The sequence below is a fragment of the Pocillopora damicornis genome, chromosome 6 (genome assembly GCF_964200805.1).
Source record: "Pocillopora damicornis chromosome 6, jaPocDami1.2, whole genome shotgun sequence".
In the NCBI taxonomy this organism is placed as follows: Eukaryota; Metazoa; Cnidaria; class Anthozoa; order Scleractinia; family Pocilloporidae; genus Pocillopora; species Pocillopora damicornis.
In genome coordinates, this window is record NC_142675.1 from 11,504,236 (window position 1) to 11,530,000 (window position 25,765).

Here is a 25,765-nt window from a genome sequence, read left to right on the forward strand (position 1 = left end):
ATCCTTCAAAGTTAAGCTATATCTTTTTCCTTTAATCATAGTTTATCGTAATTTGACTCACATAGAATCGGAAGAAGTATGTTCTGTTCGTATTTGTCGCGTACTCAGTTGGAATTCAAGGACAAAGGAAACGTTGTTTAGTATGGAATTTGAGACCGGTTTTTCTAAGATCTAATTTGAAGCCTCTCAAACGTTTCAAAAACGCGTTCCAACGGTATTTGTGTTTTCATACGTGTTTTATACGTGTTTTTATTAGCGCTGGTGTTTGAGACCAGTTATGGCCGCTAAAAGGCCTATTATTATTGCGTTACATAACGTTACTATTTTAAGGTGATTGTATGGTAAATATACTATTGAATAAAGGACGGTTGAAGTAGAGCAATGAAAGGACTCACTTGATCTATGAATACTCTATACTGTGCAAGGCGACATCATACATTCCTCCATACATGTCCAATACACACCAATAGATTGTATTCCGATGGAAAACGTGGTTTTTCGATAGAATAGGCAAAATTCTATTCGTGACATCTTCCAACGGAAAAAAATAGTTCGGCAGGTAGAACTTAAAACTTTTTCCTGGAGTTTGTTGGATCTAATACAGAATCTCAAAGTGAAACGTTCAGTGAAATCCGGCCGAATTGAAACTCTTAAAAACACGCGAGTTTTTTTTCACATGACAATTAGAAAACAAACTGTCTAGGGCTTGTGTTTTATGAAAGAACGACAGCCGAATTCACTGGTATATAGAGATTGCTCGGGATGAAGGCGCCGTAACACTCGACTGCTGTGGCTGATGTGGCCTTCTACCCAACGGATCGGTAAGGATAATATAGCAAGCTCTTAGTTGTTTACTCGAAGGGCGGCCGTTGTAATTTCTGAGACTTGCTTCACTCCGATGACCGGAGATCGCCATAATGAGCTAGCCGCGATGAACCTCAGCGTGATTGCTGAGTCTCTCTGACACCGTCATGATTAGTATGAATTTTAAAAATTATGCCAGCTTGGCTATATTTTTCATCACTTCCGTTTTGTTCTGTGTTGTTTTTCATCACGAAACTATATATTCTAGAGGAGTGTTACCTGTGTTTGATTTTTATCACCTTACGTAACCTTGCAATCTAACCGTTAACCAGTCTAAGCGAGCGTGAAAGCCTTCAAAACTCGGACTGTCCATTTCGTTTTCTCTTTGAGAATTTTCGTCTCTGCTCACGTTATAATAACGTAAGTAGGGCGCCTGGCATGTTTACAAACCCTTGTTTGGTTCTTCTTTTGCTACTTGCCGGCTCGCGTGTTCCGAAATTTCACTTTCAGTTAACGAAAAAAAGCTAGAGAGAAGTCTGGGAAATGGTCGGACGTAGTACAATTTGGCAGATGGCGTGACAGCTTCAGCTCAGCTCTGTGTTTTATACTCTTTTAGAGCACGCTCTTTCAATCAATGACAGCGCGCGTCATATCCGATTTTTGTAATAATCCTCTTTAGTGCGGTAAGTTTTAAGTTGATATTGTCCTATATATGTTCTTTATCTTAGGCAAAGCCGGATGAGATTGTGCAAAAAAAAAAAAAAAAATGTCTTCTTTGTGCTCCAAACTTTGTTTAGGTAACTTTTCTCACCGGCAGAAATAACTCCTGATATATAGTTCTCAAAACTGTCATCTGGGTATCCTCTATTCTTTAAACGTATTTTGAAACTCTATACGCTTTTTATTAGACGTGGAGCCTGACGAATTCGTTCAATAAAGAGCGAAGAAGTGCAGCGCTTCTCCTTTTACAGATTCTTTATTTGCGCCTGATGGATTAAACGCTTAAAATTTCGTATATTGGAAAGTCTTTCTCTCTTTGTAGTGCGTTTGCATGTCAAAGGTCGATTCCCAATTAAATATCTTTCGTTTAGGAACAAAATTTCTGACTTTGATATTTATACAGCCATCGGCTGTGAGTGTGATTGCTGTCATGTGAGAATAGATTCTCAACAAAACTACAATTTGGATTCTTTCTGAATCTCGTCAGGTGCCTCCTTCGGAGGAATTTGTCACGAAGGAAAGTCTGGAGTCGCGCAGGCCCGTCAACACATTTTAACTTTCGAAGGATCGGCAACAAACAGTGAATCTCTATTACGTTCCACGTATTCATGCTATTCTCGCTGCCACAAAAGATGTTCACTCGACTGCCACAGGATACAAATGACTTACTTTTCTTTTACGATTATGATGCAATGTTACAAAAGTGCGCACATCACCTGGCTCCACCCACTTCTGTAGTTACTGTTTCAGATCAATCCATCTACAACAAAATGAAACAACTTGCAACTGTTCGAAAATGAAATTTGTAAATTTTTTTCCCTCCGTCGCGCTCGTGTGTACCAACTTCATGAAAACTTCTTCCTAAAATCGTTTCACTTCCCTTGGTTCTTGAGTACCCAAACAACAGCGGAATATTTGCGAAAATAATTGCGCACCTATCTTAAAAAAATTTTAATATTGTAATTGTTTCAGAGCACCAAGTAATTGAATTACTTTGCGTATTGAAAACAACTGGGCGTGGTCGTAGAGGTCTGACTTCTTTTGTATGGTGCTTAGATTTGAGCATGCTGATCGTCCGGCCTTGCACAGTTGTCATCTTTTGACCTTTTAGAAAGAGTTGAGTTTGTGTCTCATGTGACCAGTTATCGGATAAATCCTTAATAATGAAATTATTCCGTGCAACTTTAGTTCTTTGGCTAATCGCTATTTTGCGCCGAGTTTCAGGAGAAGCAGGTAAGAGTTCGCATCAGACGACTGAAAGGTGTTTCAATTCAAGAATTAACCTTTTAATTACGTTCAGCAAGCAGTTAAATACGACAAGTTCTGACACGCCATACGACTCAAAGCCACTCAAACTGCCGAGCCAAACAAAATTAAAAAAAAAAAAACATGTTATGCATTTTTTCGTGATTGTGCTCCCACGGGGTGTTACTACAATTAATTGCTACTTGGCTTCGGTAAATCCTGGACTTTGTGCGACTTTAGCAAAACGTATTAAGTAAGCTACCCGTGTTAAATGAGAGAAGTAGAATGTTATTGAAGCGGTTGCATTTCTTCTCTCCGTTTATCACTGGAAGGCGAGGGTAAAGAGCCTTTCATGAATCGATGCTATAACTGTTGTGCACTTTAGACGATGGGCTTTGACTGAAAACTCGATCCTTGAGAAGGGCGTTTCAATTGATACTTCCACCTTTCTCAACGTAAATTAGGGTAATTTAAATATCATGCGAATCTGGAGCTTAATGAGATCGAAGGACCAACGTAAATGACCTATTTTTGAGGCAGCATCAACTTTCTCTGCTTCTTATAATTCATATGTCTGGACACAGACCACAAATTTTTATGCTGTTATGTATTTCGCTTCAAAACAACTTCAACTGGATTTCCGCCAAGTAATTAATGTCAAACTGAAATACAGTTTCGGTCACGTAATATGTAGATTTAGCCAAGCCTAAAAGCGGAGCTCTTTTAGTTACATGCAGTATATAATGTCGATATCGGTTGCAATTATTATTTAAAAAAAATTTTTTTTTGAAACCTTTGCTTTTATTACAAAACATAATTCTACAAAACATTACTTACAGTGCAAGACTCATTACGCTACACTACTTACAGAACAATATTAACGATACTTACAATGTAGGTTACTCATGCTAGCAATACAATATTAACTATGGTTACTTACAAAAAATATAATTACTTGCAATACGGGCTACTTACACTACGAATAATACAATACTCTACTTACATTACTTGCTGAATATACAGTTACTTACAATACATTATACGGTATATTGACTTTGAGGAGGCAGGAGTGCTTCTCAATAAAACATATAATTAAGACAAATTTTCAAGATTATATTTAATGAGTAGCTTACTGATAAAATCCTGAAAGGAGATGGCCAAGCTATTTAACTTGGCTGAATAAATGTAATGGCGCATAATTAAGGCGGTGTAGTTGAATTTCCGTATTATTGTTGTGTCGTGGGAGCTTGCAGTAATACCGAACAAGGTCTCCTCTGTGGTAGGAGAGATTTGGCAGACATTCACTTGGTCGAACCAGTTCAAGACCTTTTGGGTAAACATTCTGGTAAACATACACTCGATAAAAGAGTGCCTAATTGAATCTCTATTTCCGCAGTATACACATTCATCCGCCTTGATACCAAATCTGAATAGTTCTTTCTGAGTTACTATCGTTCTGTGGATTAATTTAAATTGAAATTCTTTTAATTTAGTTTCCATACAAATGTTTTCAGTGATTTAAAGATCTTAGTCCATATGTCTTTCTTTAAAGAAAGTTTTTTTGCTCCAACGTTTAGGGCTCGTTTGATCTTCGGTGTGAATCTTGACGTTGAGCAAATTATCGAAGTCCTTTGACTTAGCCTTGTACAGGTTAATTTGGGTCGATTCGTTGTAGGAAAAGATATTATCATTTCGGGTAAAGAGTGATTTGTGTTGGTGGTGTCAGAGCCTTTGCCTAGAGATCATAAGCGTTTAGGAATAGCGCTAACTACTAGATAATACTGTAAGAAATTGGCTTTACAGGAATATTTATCACTGGAATGTTAAAATATTGCCACTTTCACTCAAATGATCGTTAATCGATAGAATGCCTTATTTAAACCATTCATTAAGGAAGATGGGTTTCCCGTCAACCAATATATCTTTGTTATTAAACAATATTAACTCCTGCTTTTGATTGTACGAGTAAAGAGTTTTTAATTCATTGAAGAATTCTAGTATCTTCTTACAGGTGAATGGGATATCATCAAAGTAATTCGTGTCGTAGTTTCACCTTAGTAGAAAGTTTAATCCTCCCTTACTTCGGAAAGAATGTTTTGGAATAATACACCAATCACTATTGTCCGAAATCCACAAAAGTCTCGGGATCCAGGTGAGTTTTAGGGCTTTTAAAATAACATCAAAATCGGTCATGCGTATGCCACCGTTGTCTAAATCTAGGTAAAGGCCTGATCTTTTTATCTTATTTTTTTGCTTTTCCAGAGGAACTTGAAAGATTTTGTTCTTCCAAGTTATACAATTCCCATGGGAACATCCAGATTAGAGGCCGAGTAGATAAGTTGCGAGATATCCAAGGTTTTAGGGCCTGTTTACATGGAGGTGGGGAACCCCAGGTAGGTAAGGTAACCCGGCTAGGAACGGTACAAAGTTTTAAAACATACATGTTTCGCTTTTGAGCTTTTTGCTATGAACGCGACCCTGGCCAGGCGGGTTACCCCACTTTGAGACGTTTACATGGCAAATTTTCACCCCGGCTGACAGGGCTACCCTACCTGGCAGACCGGGCAACCTGCCTAGGCGGGTCACCCCACCTATCATGTAAACGCAATCAAAATAAAATGAGAAATTATATGGACAGGCGTGTTACCCCACCTAGGTGGGTTACCTTACCTACCTGGGGTTCCCCACCTCCATGTTAACATGGCTCTTCCAAATATCGTCAAATCCTGTGAAGTCCGCATATCCAGCTTAGTTTGCAACTTTTGGATCTTTTTGTCGAAGTTTAGCTCGTCATTCTCCTTAATATTGTACGAAAAATATATCCCCAATATCTTAACAGGGCTGTGGAACCATTTTAAATCAGGAGGCTTATTTTTATTACTTTCCCATTTCCCCAACCAAAGCGCCTTCGTTTTCTTTACATTTAGGGACAAACAAGCAATTCTTCCGAAATTCCCAACAGTTTTCAAGGCCATTTCTAAAGATTCTAAGTCAGCATTGAATAGAGTAGCATCATCAGCGAATTGGGACAGCTTGATTTCCATACCGATGATTTTGATACCTCTCACGTTGGAATCCTGACGTATCTTTTTTGAGAGTACCTCCGCAGAAAAAATCAAAAAAAATAAGGGGAGAGGGGGCAACCTTGTCGAACTCCTTTTGATGGTTTAAACCAGCTGGTTACAAAACCATTTTTTTGTACTGCACTTTCTTTGTTCTTGTAGAATATCTTAATCCAGCACTTTATGTCATTACCAAAATTAAAATGGTCCAGCGTCTTCATTATAAAGAGCCATTCAATCGAGTTAAAAGCTTTTCGGAAATTTAGTGACTTTAGAATGCCAGGCAGGATTTGTAGACTCGTATATTCCATTATCTCACTTACAAGTCGGACATTTTCCCCTATGTATCTCCCTTTTACAAAGCCAGTTTGTTTAGAGTGGATTAGGTTTGGTAGTGTCGATTCAATGCGTTTGGCTATTGCTTTTGATGCTATTTTAAGATCAACATTAAGCAGTGTAATTGGTCTCCAGTTTGAAAGATCTAAGAGTGACTCGTCTTCTTTCGGTACCAAAGTAATGATTCCCTTTCGTTGTGAAATGGAGAGTTCACCTTTCTCGTGCGCATCGTTGAAACTTGTTATTAAATCGTTTCCTAAAAGTTCAAGAAAATAGGTACAAAATTCGACGGTAAATCCGTCTTCCCCTGGTGCTTTATTATTCTGAAAAGTTTCTGGTATCTTTTTGCATTCTTCGTACGTAAGAAGACCCTCCAAGGTTTCTTGTGCGTCCTCTGAAAGCTTAGGGGTTTCAACATTGTCAGTGGATGTGTCATACGCAGTTTCAGAGAAGGTTAAATCCGAGGTATATAGGTTTCTATAATAGTTTTCAGCCTGCCCTAGAGTCACTGTCTCGTTGCGCCAAATAGAGTTATCTTGTGATCGAAGTTCACTAATCGTTTTTTCGTTGTAATGACTTTTTTAAGATTGAAAAAAACTTTGTTGGACGTTCAGCGTTTCTATCCAGCGGCATTTTGCTCTAAACATCGTCTTTTTTCCTTTTTCTTCGTAAATTGATTTAAGTTCCATTTCCAGTCCGTCATGCTCCCGTAGCACTCCATCGATGTAAGGGGAAGAAAAATTATCGCAGATAATAGCATCAAGCTGGTCTATTCTACGTCTTAATTCCTGTGCTCGGTTGCTGATATATTTTGCTTTACTTTTGGAAAAGGAAATAGTTTCTGATCTGATTTCCATTTTCATTAACTCACAACTGGGTCATTCACTGAGTCATTGGCGTAAGAATAATCAACTTTTGGTTGTACAAAGGGATTAATTAAAATACACACACCTTTACAATGCGTGGTGCCATGTGAGAATAATAGCTCGCTAGCCCAATTTTTTTTCCGAATATTTTCATCGGCTCGTTCTGAATATGTTTCTTGTAAAAAATAAATGTTTGCTCTATGATCTCTTAGGTATGAAAAAATACTCCTCCTCTTGATTTGAACTCTGATTCCCCGAACGTTCAAACTTGGACAAATTACCCGTATACATATTATTCGATAGAAAAGAGAAAAACGAATTAAATTACGTCAAAAAAAAAGACATACAAAAACTCACTAAAGTATAAACAATCCAAACAACGCAGACAAACAAATACACACAACAACACAAGAGAGAGCAACTAAACCTTTGTGCAAGTAGGATAAAGAGAGAAGTCACAGAACCAGGCAGACCAAGTCCGTCCCCTCTCCCAAAATACTTCTTAGCAGGCTACAGATTCTCGAGGTCTTCCGATTCGATGACTTTGCAATTATATTCTATTGAGCGTGACTGATAATTTCGGTTGGGAAAATGAGCCAAAATTAAAGGAGAAGGTAAATGACTTCGACTTAAGACATCCCCAATCGATGAGAACAGTGATTTAGTAGAACAATACACACAATCGTATGAGCTTCTCTTATATCTTCTCTTGAAGTTGCCAGGTGTGACTGCTTGCTCCATTGTTTTTTTCCTAGTGTTTCAACCTCCTTTGATAAGCATCGAATATTGATAAAAAAATCTCTTTAACTCGTGTTTAAAGCTGTCATATGATTTTCCTCTGGCTGGAAATACACTACTTCTCTTTGAGATGTTTTCTGTTATTTAATTTGATAACCTCTGCTTGAACTCAATATAATGTCAGTGTCTTTAAACCAACTATCCATGATCTTCACAACTCTAACAATTGAAATACGAAATTTTTCTATCATGTTTCTTGCGCGGCGAACGTTTGATTTAAAGGAAGAAAAGCTAGAACTAGAATATTATAATTAGAACTTGATGATGAAGAGAGGCTTAGGATTTGTTCATGAAGATATTTGTAAAAACTTGGAAATAATACCAGGATTTCATTTGTACATTACAGAAATCAATAAAGAACATCGATCCGGTTTTTTTTCTCTAGTTTTAAAGTTGAGTTGATGTTGTTATTGGCCATACTAATGAGGTTGAAAAGTTTTAGATGGTATTCTCTTATGTTTGCAAACAAACGATTTTTATGGAAGGTGGAGTTGTGGCAACATATTAACATGAAAAATAACAACAAATTTTATTTATCTGTAAAAAGTTCTAATTTGACCATCTACTGGCAAATACTTGTAATATATTTCAACCCAACCATTTTTCAAAACTTGTAGACACCATTACGAAATAACTAGTCAGGGAATTGGAAAATTTACAGCATACCCACCATGTCTGTAATGCTATGTCCAGAATAAGGTAACAAGATTGAGGGGTGTGTATGTCGAAATAGGCTCGGTTGTATGTGTCATTCATTTGCTAATCACCCCAGTTGCCAAAGTTTGGATGAGGTTGGGCTGTCAGGACAAAGCTCTGAGGATTCTAGGAGCCCAGCAGAGTTGGGAAATATTCACAGGAGAAGAAACTTTCCTAAGCCTTGAAACTATCATTGCACAAAGCCCTACTTGTGCTTGGTAACTAGTTCTTATTCTGATAAACTAATTTTAGGAAGGATACAATATTTTATTACATAAAATTGATGCATAGGCTTTGCACAGAACTTTGCCGTGCGTTTTATTCACGCTTGGCGTTATGTGATGATGATCGCCATAACAATTTTAACAGACGGTCCTTCTTCTGTACGAGTCTTGATTGAGAAGAGTGGAGCACGGCGCCGTGTTGACCCAATTTAGTTTATTTACATTTCATGTCTATAAAAACCTACTAAGGTACTTCTCTGAAAAACATATTTTTTCCCTGACCTAGAGTGAAATTCCCTGACTTTTCCCTGACCTTGGGCAACCTAGTTTCCCTTACCTGATTTCCTAACTTGTGGATACATGTATAAGGTAAAGTAGAATCTGTACTCGAGTCAAGTGGCCCATCCTGACACCAGAGCCCCTCCTGATAACTGGGGACACGAATATTCATGCAAATGTCCCGAATGATCCCGATGCAATCAAATTCCTGGATCTCCTCGACTCTAAAGGATTACTCCAGCACGCGAAGACGTCCCCCTTACCGGCTTGGTCATACACTCGATCTAATCATCACACGGGAGGTCATTACTCTGGTGGAAACTACACCGATTTCAGACTGTTACCTCTCTGAGCACTATAAAGTGCTGTGTAACCTGGTGCTGCGTAAGCCAGCGTTTTCAGTATAGGAAGTATCCTATTGTCTAGAAAACCATTACCGCGCAGCCACACGCACCCTGGTTTAATGACACCATCAAGGCAGCAAAGAACGCCGCAAATGTGAGTGCATCTGGAGAGCCAGTGGCCTTGAATCAGATAGATTAACATTTTTTAGAGCGAGAGATCATGTAAGTCATGTGATTGAACGGCAAGGAGAGATTATTACGCGAACTTCATTAATCATAAGAATAGTACTGACAAGCGACACCTTTTAATGCAGTCAACCGCCTCTTTGGGGGATCTCATGACGAGCTCTATCCACCTCAACGAGCTAACGAATTCGGTAATTTTTTTGTTCGAAAGATCAGGAGCATTTATTGTAAGCTAGATGTAAGTATGTCAAAGCTATTTCATTTGCAGGAGTGCCCTTCTCTGCGTTTGAGGCCCTCCCGTTGGACTCAGTGAGGTGACGAAGCTTATTGCGAATGCACCCACGAAGTCATGTGTAATTAATCCTCTTCCTACTAGTGTTATTAAGGAGTGCTTGGATGAACTGTCACCCGCTATATCGTCCAGTGTAAATCTCTCCCTCGAACAGGGTCATTTCCCTGATGCGTGGAAAGGGGCGCTAGTCAAGCCCAAGCTCAAGAAATCTGGTCTGGAACTTGATGAGAAGAAATATCGACCTGTAAGTAACCTCCAAATTCTTGTCTAAGCTTGCAGAGAAAGCAGTTGCCCAACAAGTAGTTTCTCGTCTTAGGGCATGCGGGCTTTTCCCTGTGCTACAATCGGCTTATCGGCGGTTCCACAGCACCGAGATGGCGTCACTTCGTTTTCATAATGACATCTTACTTATAATCAACAAACAACATGTATCGTTATTGGTCTTCCTTGACTTGAGCTCTGCATTCGATATGATCGATCACATGATATTGCTTCGGCGTCTTGAGGATAAGTTTGCATTTTGTAGAACTGCATTGGAGTTCGTACCTGTCGGGCAGATTCCAACAGTTTGTAATAGACGGTGCAACTTCTAACAAGTTTGACATCGACTTTGGTGTACGGCAGGGTTCCTGCATCGGTCTATTATTGTTTTCCATCTACGCGAGTCAATTGTTCGACATTGTCAGTCAGCACTTACCCACAGTGCATTGCTATGCCGACGACACGAAGCTGTATCTGGCTTTTCGACCGGGTGATCGTGCCACTCAAGATTCGGCTGTTGCTGCAATGGAGGCTTGTATACAAGATGTACGGGAGTGGGTGACGACGATAAGTCGGAGTTCATTATTATTGGAACTCAAGCGCAGTTAAAGGAGGTGGATATTGACAACTTGGCTGTAGGAGACTCTTGTATATCCCCCAGTGCAGACGTAATTAGAAACTTGGGTGCCTGGTTTGATGTCAACTTTAAAATGAACACGCATGTTACAAAAAATTGCAAAACAGGTTTCTTTTACCTCCATAATATCAGCAGGATAAGAAAATTCTCAAGGAATCACGGAGAATTTAATACATGGGTTCGACGAGCCGCCTCAACTATTGTAATTCTCTATTGTATGGATTACCTAATTGTCTTATATCTAAAATGCAACGCGTTCAAAATGCTGCCGCAAGACTGGTATATAGAGCACCCAGATATTGTCACATTAGCCCCTTGTTAACGGAACTTCACTGGTTAAATGTTAAGCATAGAATTAACTTTAAGATAATCCTTATAGCCTATAAGGCTATTTATGGAACAGCAGCAGAATATATTAGGAGGTCTCTCTCAAACAGAACTCCAAATATGGACTAAGATCTAATAACACAATCCTACTAACACCATTAGCTATAATAACCTTGCCAACTCTTGGTGACCGCGCGTTTGCTGCTGCTGCCCCTCGTCTTTGGAACTCCTTGCCAATAGATATGAGAGGAGCACAGTCTTAATACTTCCAAGAAAAAGCTCAAGACTCATCTTTTTAGGATCGCATCTTTAAATTAGTATTTTACATTTTAAAACAATTAATAGCTTTTTATAACTTTTAGCTTATCACATAGTTTTGTATTTATTTGTTTTTAGATATTTTGACTGTAAATCGCATTTTAAAAACGTATGTTGAATTTGCGCTGTATAAGTAAATATATTATTATTAGCATTATGGTCGCCATGTTGTGACGTCACGTGGTTATCAAATCTGATAACCATCCCGGACTGATGGTTTGCAAACTGGAAAACTTCGGCAGGTCGAATTTAACACTTTTGCCTGAAGCTTTTTAATGTTAATGCAGAATCTGAAAGTGAAATGTTCAGTGAAATCCGGCCGAATCGTAGCTTATAAAAACACTCAAGCTTTTTCACATGACAATTAGAAAACAAACGGTTCAAAGCGTTTGTTTTCTGACTGAACGACAACCGATTCACAGGAACATGAAGATTGTTCGAGGTGACAGCGCTCTAAAACTCGGCTGCTGTGACTGAGAAGGCCTGCCACTAGAAGCATCAAAGTGCGGCCGATGTAATTTCTGAGGCTTCCTTCCTTGCGATGTCACCTGAGATTTCCTTGATGAGCGTGATGGACCACAGCGCGATGGCAGTCGCTCTGACACCGTCATGATTTGTATAAATTTTAACAGCTATTCAAGTCTGGTTGTATTTTTCATCATTTCTGTTTGGTTTTGTTTTGTTTTTAAACACGAAACTATTTATACTATACGAGTGTTCGCTGTGGTTGAGTTTTATTGCCGTGCGTTATCTTGCGATTTAACTGAGCTTTACAATTTTAAAAACTCCGACAGGCCATTAAGTTTTTTCTTTGGTGCATGATATTTACAAACTCTTGTTTGGTTCTTCTTTTGCTACTTGTCGGCTCGCTTATTCTGAAATTTACTTTCAATTAACGAAAAAAGGCTATAGAGAATTGGCAGATGGCGTGACAGATTTTGCTCAGCTCCGTGTTTTGTACTCTGATAAAACATGCTCTTCTAACCAATGATAGTGGGTGTTATATCCGAACTTTATTACAAAATAGTTTATAACATTCCTCTGCAGAAACTCTTTTGGAGCAACCGACTAGAACAGACCTTTGGTACTGGACTGTCTTTAAAGAAATTAGAGGCGGAGCAGGGGTGAGTTACTTGATTTTGATAGCCCATGAAAAAACCACACTTACGTGTATTATTAAACATTAACTTTGTCGCTAACAGGTACATCTATACATATTTTGTAATAGTAATCCCCGCTTATTAAGGACATCAAGGTAGAGGTTTAAAAAATTGGAAAATGAATTAAGCGATGGGCGGTTGAAATCCAAATAAATGTGGGCAGGAAGATTTGTGAGAAAAAATATGAGCCTAGAGAAACCAGCACATGCTCAGGTGATGTACAGTAGGTGGTTCAAGACTCTTGTATCTCAAGCCTCTACGTTACTCAAACCAATGATAATTTCCCACGGATTTGGTTCAGGCATGTATTGTATTTTTAGTTAAGATAAGACACATCTAACAGGCAAAAAAATTGAGCCGAAGAAAAAATAGTTACCTAAAATAAGAGAGTTTTGACTTACCTTAGGACCTATAATCATATTAATCAAGAAGTAATTAAATAAGCAACTTTTTCCTTTATTTGTTATGGTATTGGAAAGAAATATTTATAAGAGCAATAGAGAACTTCTTTCATATTTTTATACTCTCATCTAAACACTCGATTTCCTTCTCAGATCTGTTGTGTCAATTTTTCAACAAATTAGCACGAATTATTTCTTTAGGATGAACTTCATTAAACTCATTTTTAGACAGTAGTAATATAAACTAGATAACTAATGTTTTTCCCTCTTCATCTTGCACAATTTCCATCTTCCAATTTCAATCTTTCCAATTCCCATCCTCCAATAAACTAAAACTCCCTATGACTTTACTTGGCATTTCAATAACGGAGAGCCAATTATAAGTCAGTGACAATCAGTAGTATTCATCATTCCAAAGAGATCAAAGCCTAAATGTAGTAAACAGTCAAGTTTTTGGTAAATATCGCATGAAAAAGCACGCACGCTATAAAATAATGCCATTTGGAGTTTATTATAATGTGTAATTTGATAATAAGATTTTGTTATTCTAGAAATATTGATTCACGTTGAACATAGTTAAAGGATCAGCCCATCTAATAACGCTCCATACTTGCCTGGCATATGAGCAGAAATTTTCAGTATAGCGTACGTTCAGTACATGTATGTTTTGCACAGACTATCACTATTGAAGTGAGTATTTTACTCCATAACGATTGACCAATAATTGGATATTTATTCTCTTGCAGTGGTGGGATCCTTCAACTCAAACGCAATTATATATGGTCTGCGATATTTTTACCAAGAATGAGGAACCAAAGAACTGGTTAATGACAGAGTTCATTAACATCAAGTATGCTGCACGGCTCGATGTTGAAGTGACCTATATCTTCCGTAACTGCCCCTTAGCTGACGTGGGGCCATTCTGCAGAACAAACTTCTCCCTGTATTCTTATCATACTGATTACAAATTAAATCCAGATCCAAAACCACTAAATTTCCACAAAGAAACTGTTATAACTCCAAAAACTCTACCTGCGCCTGGGGAGCACGCAACAAACGTATTTTATGGGTCAGTTTTAACAAAATCAAAGGGAATTTATTTAGTGCTATTAGACCAAGGAGCTTGCCTGAGAATGAGAAAATTTGCTGTGAGATATCTTTTCTGCTCTGAAACGGTCCCTTCCAAAATGGTTAGATTTTCAAGAACAGTTGCTCCAGCAAATGACAGCAATTTAACCAAACAAGAAGGAGAATGTGCAGATCCTAACTCGATTACGAAAAAATACAAAAAGTTATTTGGCGTGTGCCTTAGTAATGGGGAGTGGAACATTACAGATAACTTAGCCTGCCTTTGCAATTATGGCTATGAACTGACGAATGGATCTTTCACATGCAAAGGTTAGTGCTGCACTTAAAAACCTGGATATGCCTCCGAAGCGTTGGGTCCAAAATTTAATCATTTAAATAAACATTTAAATGACCACCCCATTTATTCATCGTTTGATAAAAAGCTTAGAGAAGCTTCGATGCATAACTTACATGAAAATGGACCGTTTGGTCATACATCACATGTTCATATAAATTCAAGCGGTGGACGTAGATAAATAAATCTATATTTATGAGAAGTACAGCTGTGCAGGGAGATAAGTTGAATTTCGACCTGGGCTACGAAGAAAAATGTAAATTTTCGAATTCTTAAAAAAATACAGGTCTTCCAATTCATAAACCCTACCCTCCCCCCCACCCCCCCCCCCCCCATTTGTCAATTTTTGTGTCTCGATTCTTCATTTTATTTTTTGGTTTTGCAAAAATACGGGGTATTGATTTTAGGGTCTTCGTTTTCGGGTCTTTGTTTTCATGTCTTGTTATTTAGGTCTGAAAACCCCAGGTTAGAGGTTGCATTAAATTTATAAACGCATGTTGTTCAAGAACCTGAATGATGGTCATTATGAGAGTCATAAGGTGAAGACAAAAAGAGTTGTCTTGGTAACCAAGCCTCTAGAGATGACTATTGCCAAGGTTATCAAAATGTGTCTCAGATTCTGTCAAAGACAGTGGTCATTTGCATGGCAGGAATATTTTGCCTAAAAAGCACGTTAGAGGGTCATTATATTGATGTGTTCTGAACAGGAGAATATCAGTTGATATTCTCTTGGTTGTGAAGGAAAGGCTTGTCGATGAAATTTTACATTGTTTCATTTTAGAGTGTCAGAGAGGCTTCTATAAGGATTCTGTTGGTAACGCAAAATGTGTACCTTGTCCTGCAAATTCAGAATCTAATACTGACAGAACTGGTTGCACGTGTAAAGAAGGTTACTACAGATCATCTAGTGTGGTAGATTGTGAAGGTATATATTTATTGGTGATTGGTCTTGTCCCAATCATTATCGATTGATAAAAGTCCTAAAACTTACAGAGTATCCTTTCGATTTTGTCCAGTATAATTTCAAAATGCTCAAAGTAACACAAGGCTCTCTCTTAATGCTTAAAACATCGATTAAAATATATGCGTAATTCCTTCCACCACCAACGCAACAACAGCATAGTCTGCATCACTTGACAAAACACTGTTCACGCTACGAAAGCCCTTGCAAAACTGAAACCTTGTACTGTGACCGATGAAGAATAGAAAAAGGTGTATCGCGTGGCATGTGGCAATTTATCCCTTTGCGTAATTGCGTCCAAAGAGAGAACATTAACCAAAGGTTCGATCAAGATGGCTGTATATTGGCCGAGTTCCTTTTTTTTTCCTCTCGGTCCTGAAAACACAGAAAAATAATGAGAGTAATATCCAGCCATCTTGACCGAACGAGCTCGGTAAATAAAGTATTTATTGTATCAGGAAAAAAGGTTTCGTTTTGATCGGAAACAAGAATGACTAATTTATTTCGGGAGCCGAGAGAGGAAGCCGACTGTGTCTGTGGCACAATCAACCCACGAGGGTTGATGATGTTTTCTTTTTTTTGACTCTCTTCAGCCGTTTTTTGCGACTTCATCGCCGACATTTTCCAAAGATAACCGCTCCATGCACTTCTTTTGCTTGTGCTGGATCAAAGCAAGCAATCCCTAGCGTGTTTGGGTGGCCAATCGGATCACAGGACTCGCTTCAGCGATATAAAAGAAATGTTATTATGATAAAGTTACGCGTGTAAATGTAAGAAAGAAACCAGACTAGTGTAGCCAAGGACCACTCTTGATAGTAAATCATGCCTATATAGTTCTTGTAAGGCTGATTAAGAGGTGGAAGGGCATGCTTCCCCTGAAAACTTTAAAAAACACAGTCCTCTTTGATGCCATCCTAACATATTAAGATCAAAATCAATTGCAAATTTTCTTGGATAACCTGAGTGTTAGATCGGCTTTAACCACTCTGTGAAAGCTATCTGCTCTTGGTCCCTGTTTACACTTTAGATAATGGAGTTTAGTTCAATGCGGGAAATGAAATATTAATCATGATATGCAACTAGTTACAAAACGTCAACAAGTCTACGTTTATTTGTGTCTAATTGAAGTGTCATTTTATTCACATGCACAGTCGTGGTAAAAGTACTGATTAACATAACCATGGTCATCACCAGCGAAAGTTGTACTGATGGAAAATACGACATATCCTCATTACTGACGAGACTCGAAAAAGTGGTAACCATTTTATTTAAAGCAGAATTTATATACTTATTTATTTTTTCTATTTCTGCCATTGCAGATCATGCAATTGTAATTATAGTTTCGGTTGTTAATGTTCAGTGAACATTTATATGTTTACCTGATTGTGTGTCGGTCTTTAAAGGTGCTTGATGAACTCCTCGATCTCATGTTCAGTTTGCTGTTGTTTCCATCTACAGATGGAAGAGGCTTTTGCTGGGAGATTTGCAGGTTGCAACGGTGTGCAGTTGAAAAGTGGCACTAGGTTTGCAAACTTCCTGGATCCACAAATGAATTGTAATTTTCTGGTTTCTAATGCGCTCTACTTTATTCTGACCCTCATATTTTGTCTTAATCAAGGTGTGGAGATGCAACTCTTGACCTACTACTTAAATTCAATTTCAAAACAAAAGAGCAAGATGTTATAACAGTACTTCGTAATGCTGCTAAAGATGGAAAGCTTGGAGACTTTAATGTCAGTGCAATGAAAAGGACAAGATCGCAAGTTGATTTCGACACTGGAACTACTGAAGCAGGCACAGTAACGCTCCCTGGCAGTAAGTTTTAAGTCTTTTGTTACATATATACACTGTAGTTAATCAGTAGCAAAATCGCACAGGAATCGTTATCCCTCATATGCTCCCCAATGAAGTAGTTAATTAGAGAAGGGTTTAATTGCAAGTATGTTCACCATCTATTTGGAACATTCTTCTTATGTATGGTGTCCATGTTAAAGTACTTTGTTGTATTGATTTTTTTAAAACATCATACAATGCATTTTAATGTTTCATTCTGCATGACGCTACAAAAGCTATGGGCAGCAGGGTGAGGAAAGGATATGCCCTTGGATAAACTATGATATAAAACAAACAAGCAAAACAATAGCGTAAACAATAACGCGAGGCCTTTGTTTCTTAACTCCGGCAGCTAATGAGCTAAAGCGATATTACTTGAGAAAGAAAGGGCACAAGATCTCATCCAATAAAAATCAACCCGTACACTTTTCAGTATTAATATTACATATCCATATATTTTTTTGCTACCGCAAGCAAATGTCGCGAGAACGATAGGCCTTCTTACCGATGTGGTTAGCATTTATTCTGCCTGTCTCGGTGTCTTATTCAGACCTTTATATCAACTCTGCCGAGTAATAAATGGGAGTTGCTCTTATTTCCTTGAAATATAGAGAACTTGTATTATAATAGTAACAAACTTGCTAAGAGAGTAAACAATTGAAATCAAGACCCAACTTACATTACATTACATTTAATTCTCACAAAACATGCGGCACTGATATAATAGAGAAATGATTTAGAAATTACTTTTACGTACACGTAAGTAATGTATACAGACTGCTTGAATCATAGAGATGCAACCTAGACAAGTAAATAAAAAGGCTTTTATCGGCTGTTGTGCAGTGTATACCTAAGAACTTTCATATGTTTTGCTGGCTCGTAATTCTAATTGTTTTTGAAACGTCATGAAGAGTAAGTAAGGGAAGGGTACAGGTGGAATGCCTTTAAGTTAGCTCTTATACTTAGTTGGACTTCTTCCTGAGGGTATCAAAATCACATTTTATTAGGCTTTTGAGTAATTTGACGTAAATTGAATAAAAAAGTTGTACGCGTAGAAAAAGGCATCATGACTAAAATGGTTAAGCGGAGGATCGCAAACATATAGTTTTTGGAGGCATATATTGATATGTTGTTCTTCTCATGTTTTCCAGGTACCAAAGGGCGGGTTATTGTTGGTGCAGTGGTTGGATCAATTGCCGCGCTGGCTGTTGCTGCTGGAATATTTGTCTTTTTGGTATGGAAGTCAAGAAAGCGTAACAGCAACAACTCAAATGGTAAGAGTAGTATTCAAAATGCCAACTTTGGCCCACAACAGGAATCACGTAGTATCAAGCAACCAAGAACAGTTTGTGTTTATTATAGCCTCATTTAAAAGAAAGGCAAGTTTGAAGATTTCGAAACAGTTCTAACAAATCCCTTTTTTCAAAAGGAAAAAAGATGTTGTCGTCCAATTCAGCAATAAAAAATGTAACGAAATTATTAGATCGAATACAAACTTATTAACTGCAAATGAATCCTTCGTAAGTCTCAAAGCCTCAGCGTGTTTAGGTGAGGCCAGGTGAATACAGAAAATCTCCTCTATGATCTCTTGCGTTTATAAAATACACCCACTTCAAAAACTTTAGGACCGTGATTTTATGCTCTCATTTGACCGGGTTCTATCATTTTGTAAGTTTATTTATAGCCCAGGATTTGTTGATCGCTTTCTACTTAATTTATCCATGTATAAAATGAAATAAATGTCAGAAGACATCATTCTGCATTGCATTTGAGTTAATTTTAGCTTTCTCTTCATATTCTTTTCGAGCTGGTTTTTCTTTCTTATCTTCTCAGTATACTTTTTTTCATGTTTGTCATATATTTTTTTTTTCTTTCTCATCGTCTTGGAAACAGTAAAAAGAGAAAGGTGAGATTTTTAGAATGATAAAGTATTGTCCCATCTCATGTCTTGTTTTTGTTGCTAGTTGCAAACTGTATGCAACTGTGAATTTGTCTGTTATTTTCAACTTTAAAATTACTTACGAGACCTTTCGAGTGTGGGCTATCCAGGTATAATGATCTTTCATAGAGCTAGTCCACTTAATGAAAGCCACAGATGCCTAGCTCTTAATGTTTATGAAACCTTTTTATAAGACAATACAGCAGCGCAAAATGTGACAAGCTGTCACTAATCTCATGACTAATACTCATGGAGTGCTCAGAGGTGCGCTTTCTTAGCTAAACAAATCTTCAAAGTGTTTCATCCGATTGAATTCAGATTCGAGAGATAATATGATATTCTTTTTTTACTTTTAGGACAAACGGAGATACAATTGGAGAAATAGGACTTGTTGCTGTAAGTCGCGTGAAGATTTGAACTCTTAACCTTATTGTGGTAAAATACAGTATATCATTGTTTTTTTTCCAAGAAGGCACGGTAACCAATCCTTCAATCTGATTGGTTTTTAGCGCAGTCCGGATTTTTCTACCTCTGCCAATGGGCACAGTAACGCTTTGGTGGGTCGTGGAGTACATTCATAGCTCTGTTGCAAATTTTTTTCATAAATATATGTTGTTTTACCGGCTAGGCAGCATTTTCAAGCACAGACTTCGGTCACGATCTCAAGCCCTATATTGATTAATAATTATTTTCTCCCTCTTTCTCAAATCAATTTGGTTGCTTGGATTGCTGTTATATAGTTTGCGTTGAAAGCTTTTAAATCATCGTTAACATTACGTAAATAGAAATGTTTCTGTGAAGCCTTTATTTTTAATTTGTTTTCTCTACTCCCTACTCGCTAAGAAATTGTTGAGTTTATGGAGGATCTTGCCGTAAGTACAAGCTCCTATAGGTTTAAGAGAAAAAAAGGCCATTTAAAGCCTTGCTTAGCCTGCAGTGCAGGTGTCCCATTAGTGCGAGCTAACGGTATAAGCTCACGATCGTTTATCCGACCGGCCATATTTGATTTGTAGTTAGAGTGGACGGTGGGGGTAGGGGGCGGGGAAGGGGCGAAAAGACGCCTGCCCGAAGAGGCTGTTAAAATGCTATACATCCCCTGATTAGCTGCGCTTCACTGCATTTTCCGAAATAGCCAGATAACCAATAAATACGGGTTAAATTAGCAAACTGGAAGTACTGCCTTCCGACAAGAACAAACACACGTAGTGTTGATTAGAGAAACGGTAAGGCAGTTTTTTTTCGGCTAAAGAAAAGAAATGGCTTCGACAAAACCTCCTCCTCAGTCATAAATATGAGCTAATATTTGCTGCATCCCACAATTTCCAAACGAAAATCCTTGACTATAACTGCCGTTAATCTACTTGAAAATTTGTTGTTTTTACGTCCATTTGGTCGTAAACGATACTTTGAAGCAACCAACAACTGCACTTGAAGGTTTACCCGCCACGATTTATTTGATGCAAACTGGCATACTCTGGTGAAACGGTGTGGCAGATTTCTTTTTATCAAGGAAAAAATTAGCTCCACCAAAACTTTCTCTGCCGACGCAAACAATGGCCGCACTCTATATCCTCCAAATGACAATCCGTAAGCGTAAGTTACCGTTAATCCGATCGAAGATGCTTATTCCATTTGATCATAAACAATACGTTGAAGCGGAAAAATGACAACTACGCTTGGAAGTTTCCCGTCATAATTTCTTTTCATAAGAACCAACACCTGAAATGTCAGGGTTTTCTAAAAGCCAGTTGGTAACACAGCCAGTAGACCCTGCTACCCCTGTTGAAATTGCTTCCGTTTGTTCCAATTTTAATTCGCGAGATATGTCAGATTCCGAAAGGCACTTTGTGCTTCCTCGAGAGCGGAGTCAAAACTACTAACTTCACTATCAGAGTTCGCCATCTTTCTCTTTCTCCAGCAAGAGCGAAATGTCACGCTCAAATGATTGACAGCGTGTGGTTGATAGCTGGAGCTCAATCGCACCAATCAGGAACTCTCTCTTGTTAACTGCCATACGTTTCGTGTCTTTGGATAAAAATGTACGGTGCTGACAATGTCGTTTGCATTTGATGAAATTATTTATTACCGACGACGGTTTGTCTTTTAGTCTTCAGTTATTCCTTGTTCATATCTGTTCCACCCTCGCTCTGCAAAGCCATAATGGCATTAAAATTCTTTTAAGATGCTTCTCAGGTACATTGTACAACTGATGGCAGAGACGAAGCTGAACACCACATCAAATGAGAACGATCATCAGTGTAATCTTTAGCAAACAGCTAAACAAAATTGAAAATTTTATACGAGCTAACACGTTATATTTTCTTTTCCTTTTTTTAATTCAACTAACGCACTTTCAGTAATAACTCCCAAAGAATGGAAGATAGTGTCATAGTGCAACACATTCGCATGAAAACTGTATACATAAACAACGGAATGAAAAAAAAAAGTAAGATTTGATGGACTTTCCGCTGTAGCCCTAATTAATGACTGCGTTTACTATTTCCAACTAAAAGACCGGACTTGAAATGGAGGAAGCTTCTCAAAGCCAGCAGTACATGGCATTGGATGAGCAGAATCGGTCACCTTCCACGACAGATGGAGGGCTGGCGAACTGTCCACAACCGAGCCAGTCTGTCACTGAATACACCTCTCTATATTCATCACCGCGCTGTTGGGAGATTCCTACAGAGCTTGTGACTGTAGAAAAGGTCGTTGGTAAAGGGGCTTTTGGTCAGGTTGCCAAGGCAACAGTCATAGGCCTTCAGGGGAGACCAAAGAAGACGCTTGTGGCTGTTAAGATGTTGAAAGGTATCAAATAATTCAAATAATTAGTAAAAAGTAAAAAAGTAAATTATTTTCAACGATCAACCATCCTCCCTCCCTCTATTCAAAGGTAGCAAACCTCAAAAACTGCTTTTTCCGAATTCAAATTGACATAAGGGTCGTCCCTTTCAACATGAAACCTCAGTGGGAAAAGAAAAAACAATGTCTCTGCTAAGTGTATGCCGCTCAGCAATTGTTTTGCAGAGGTCTTATTCTAATCAAATTTAATATCGTTAAAACATGGTCATACCGATATAGCAGTGGAATGAGGGGTTTTGTTATTGTATTTGTCGACTGAGAATAGTGTTAAAAATTATATTTATATGTCGAGCGTAAATGAAGCATTACAGTCCCAATTTAGTCGGTCTTATTGAGCCTTACTTTTAAGCCCCAAAGATAAATCTGTACGAGATATTTGATAGCAGTATGACTATTTCACGACCTTATGATTTTAAATAAGATGTTCAATCACCGTGCAAAACAGAGCTCAGATTCAGAAGGGAAATTTGCAACTTAATCCGGTTCAGCAAGAGAACGTCAACTGACATTCTCTTGAGTTCAGCTACTGCTATTGTTTGTAAAGGCAACAGCTGTTGGGTGATCGTCTTGCAGATAACGCTTCTGAGTCGGACAGGAAGGACTTGTTGTCCGAACTTCGATTGATGAAGGAACTCGATGCTCATCCTCATGTCATTGAACTTCTGGGATGTGTCACGAAATCTGGTAAATGTGGAAAAGTATACTTTAATAGCCCGAACAATTATTTTCATCATTTTCCAGCAGATCTCTTGCTTAGTATAAAGATATTTCATGTTTTCCATGCTTTGCAGGGCCATTGATGGTGTTGATTGAATACGTTCCCTATGGAGATCTATTGGGATACCTTAGAAAAAGCCGTGGATTGAATGATACGTACTTCGAGGACCCGGATATCAAACCAAAAACAAATCTGACGTCAGAGCAGCTTATGAAGTTTGCGTGGCAAGTTGCCGATGGAATGTCTTACTTGTCATCGATACCAGTAAGCAGGAACGTTATATCTAGTTAGTGAAATGCTACTTTGACACATGTCGCTGAAAATGGACATTGGTCCTAACCTTTTTCTTTTCATTCAATTCTTCAACATTAAAGATTTTATTTGTTGTAGATTATCCATCGAGACCTTGCAGCTCGTAATGTGTTGGTTGGAGCGGGGGAAACGTGTAAAGTGACAGACTTTGGTATGGCTAGAGATGTCCAAGATGACAACATTTATCAAATGAGGTCAAAGGTACTAAACTATTTTGAGCCAAAAGTTGGTGTCGAAATTAGTTAGGGAGAGTGTTGGTCTGTATTTTTAGATTTTCGTCGACCACTGGCTCTGTTTGCTGTTCTCCAACATATCATATCACCGCTAGAATTAGCTAACCAAGGCAGAGATGTGCGATCAGCCTAGTAGACGCAAGGTTATGACTTTCATTCTTGCTCTTTTCTGCACTTTTGCGAATCAATTCAATATACTTTTCATAAAGGGACGTATTCCAGTGAAGTGGACTGCTTTTGAGGTGCTGCTCTACGGAAAATATTCTACAAAAAGTGACGTGTGAGTACAAGGACCACATAAACATTATTTTTAAGCTTAATGGGAGTGGCCTCTGAGAAAAAGTATTGGCTTTCTTCTGTATTGAGTTACAAGTACTGGCCCAGGATCAGCTCATGTGAGTGCGCTTCCCACAACGGTTAACAGAAGATGTTAAATTTTTTTAAAGACAAGAACGATTATTTCTCTAAATTTATCCCGTTTTTTTCACAGGTGGAGCTACGGAGTTCTCCTCTATGAGATTTTCACGATTGGTAAGTTAAAGAACTGATGGACAGACCATTAATTTTAGCCTTAAAACTCGTGTTGACCCGCCAAGAAGTCGGTAGGCTCAGCTGGGAAAAAGATGAGCAGTGGTGCAGGATGTTTAATGTAAAGCTATATTTACAAATGTTGGAACATTTTTGTAAGGTGTATTTTGAGTAGCTTCTCTATTTCAGGTGGCTCGCCGTATCCAAAGATGGATGGAAGACAAATTTTAACATCGCTAGAAGCGGGATATAGAATGCCTAGACCACAACACGTGGATAATAAGTTGTATGGAAAAATTTTGTCGTTGTTGTTGTTTCTCTTACGACACCTTCTCTCTTAAAATAGTTTTTTGACATTAGGGTCTTGAGAATTTTTGGCTGTGGTCAAAATTTAACTGGCTTTACTTGTTGAACCAGTCTACCACGGGAAATGTTGGAATAATACGAGTTTGTATCTTGTGATTAGTAATGGTAAAGGGACCGTGTGGATTCGAATCGGTCTGCGTTCTTGCGTATAATAGCGGGAGTCCAATTCCTCTACTACGGATATGATTACAGACCGAATTGGACGACACGAAGTCTTATTATCAATTGATCATAAAAATTACAACTTCTGAGAAAATATGAATTACCAAGTAAGAAGAAAAGGAAAATTTCTCATTAAAAAAACTGACAAAGGAGGCGTGAATTGTTTAATGTCGCTCCGAAATTGTCTACAATTCAAGCATAAACATTCGCCATTTGGGAGAAAGCCCTAATTTAGGAGTCTGTACATTGTTTGTATGGTGACTGAAACCAAGTTTGTGATTGGTTGATTTTAAAATACAACTTTGAATGTCCGATGAAAGTTTTAAGATAGCATAATTTCCGATAACTACTTTGCAAATGAATAAATGGAAAATAGGAGTTTATAAAACCAATCACAATAAAGGAAATTGCAATTTTTTGTGATTAGTAAGAAAAGGACCAAATGGTCCTACTATACCTTTATGGAAAAATCACAACATTTTAGGCCTAATAACGCCCTTACTGATGCCACCAATAAGATGCTGAGATATTCTTGACGTTATTGTTAGGTATGACTTAATGACAAACTGTTGGAAACACAACCCTAATTTGAGACCATCTTTTGAGGATATGAGGAACACACTGAAAGAAATGGAAGACCATCATAAGGTAGAGTTGTAGATTTTTCAAAGGGAATTTCTAAACTTTGATCGTAGTTTGCTCTCGCACATACAAGATACACATTAAGAGTATCGTTAACCTCTAGTTGGCAAATCTTGTGTATTGCTACAGTTCTTTAGAAAATTACCGGAGTTTGGAAGCTACTTTAACTAAATTCTGAGGTAAAAATGACAAATCAGAATTCCATCGATTGTTCTTACATTAGTTCTAAAGTTGTTTTGAAGACACGGAAATGGGATTGATTGTGTATTTCATGAAATTCTCTGAGTCCATTGGCGAAAACCTAAAGTAAATACGAAGTCGTATTCAGGTAGTACAAGTGTGCTCCTTTGAACGTTCAGTTCACTTATTTTTAAATATGATTTCACCATTAATATACTCTTTTGGGAGGATTAAAAGGCGTTTCAGAAAAAGCTTTACTGCAAGCCTAAGAGAGTATGCAACACTCTAAACACACGACTGTTTTTTTTCCTTTTTTTCAGGGCCTGATAAATTTAGAAAATTACGATGATCGACTCTATGTTAATGTTGACGATCTTGCCGAGTAAGCGATTGCATCCTCATGGAGCACAGGATGAATTGATAAATCTGAGATTATATGCTTTTTTCGATTAGGTTTTAGTCTTTCATGTGTTAATTAAGCAAGTACAGAAACAAAAAATAACAGCGACGTGAGGCAAAGTATAGCTTTAACATATTTTTATATGTATTTTTTTTTTACTTTTAGTCTTGAAAAAACAAACAATTCTGTACACCAAAGTACCTTACATGGAAAACAGTCCACGCGAGTGTTGCGAAGCTTAATTTGCTTA

The 25,765-nt window shown here is 38.0% G+C and overlaps 1 protein-coding gene and 1 long non-coding RNA gene across 2 annotated transcripts in view; one reads left to right on the plus strand and one right to left on the minus strand.

Annotated features, from left to right (window-relative positions):
• The window catches only part of LOC149043956 (uncharacterized), a 114,545-nt gene that overhangs the window by 78,945 nt on the left and 9,835 nt on the right, over nt 1-25,765 (minus strand). The gene's annotated exons all lie outside the window — the stretch shown is intronic.
• Nucleotides 13,716-25,765, plus strand: part of LOC113667294 (ephrin type-B receptor 1) — a 12,357-nt gene continuing 307 nt past the window's right edge. The window contains exons 1-17 of the mRNA XM_089209173.1: nt 13,716-14,354; nt 15,161-15,304; nt 16,492-16,595; nt 16,799-16,863; nt 16,959-17,155; nt 18,325-18,453; nt 19,067-19,079; nt 19,469-19,508; nt 21,626-21,920; nt 22,548-22,658; nt 22,766-22,956; nt 23,083-23,205; nt 23,447-23,517; nt 23,728-23,768; nt 23,955-24,051; nt 24,842-24,941; nt 25,436-25,497. Of these exons, the coding sequence (XP_089065299.1) occupies nt 13,736-14,354; nt 15,161-15,304; nt 16,492-16,595; nt 16,799-16,863; nt 16,959-17,155; nt 18,325-18,453; nt 19,067-19,079; nt 19,469-19,508; nt 21,626-21,920; nt 22,548-22,658; nt 22,766-22,956; nt 23,083-23,205; nt 23,447-23,517; nt 23,728-23,768; nt 23,955-24,051; nt 24,842-24,941; nt 25,436-25,497 (2,402 nt within the window). The 5' untranslated portion in view covers nt 13,716-13,735. The remainder of the gene's footprint in view (nt 14,355-15,160; nt 15,305-16,491; nt 16,596-16,798; nt 16,864-16,958; nt 17,156-18,324; nt 18,454-19,066; nt 19,080-19,468; nt 19,509-21,625; nt 21,921-22,547; nt 22,659-22,765; nt 22,957-23,082; nt 23,206-23,446; nt 23,518-23,727; nt 23,769-23,954; nt 24,052-24,841; nt 24,942-25,435; nt 25,498-25,765) is intronic.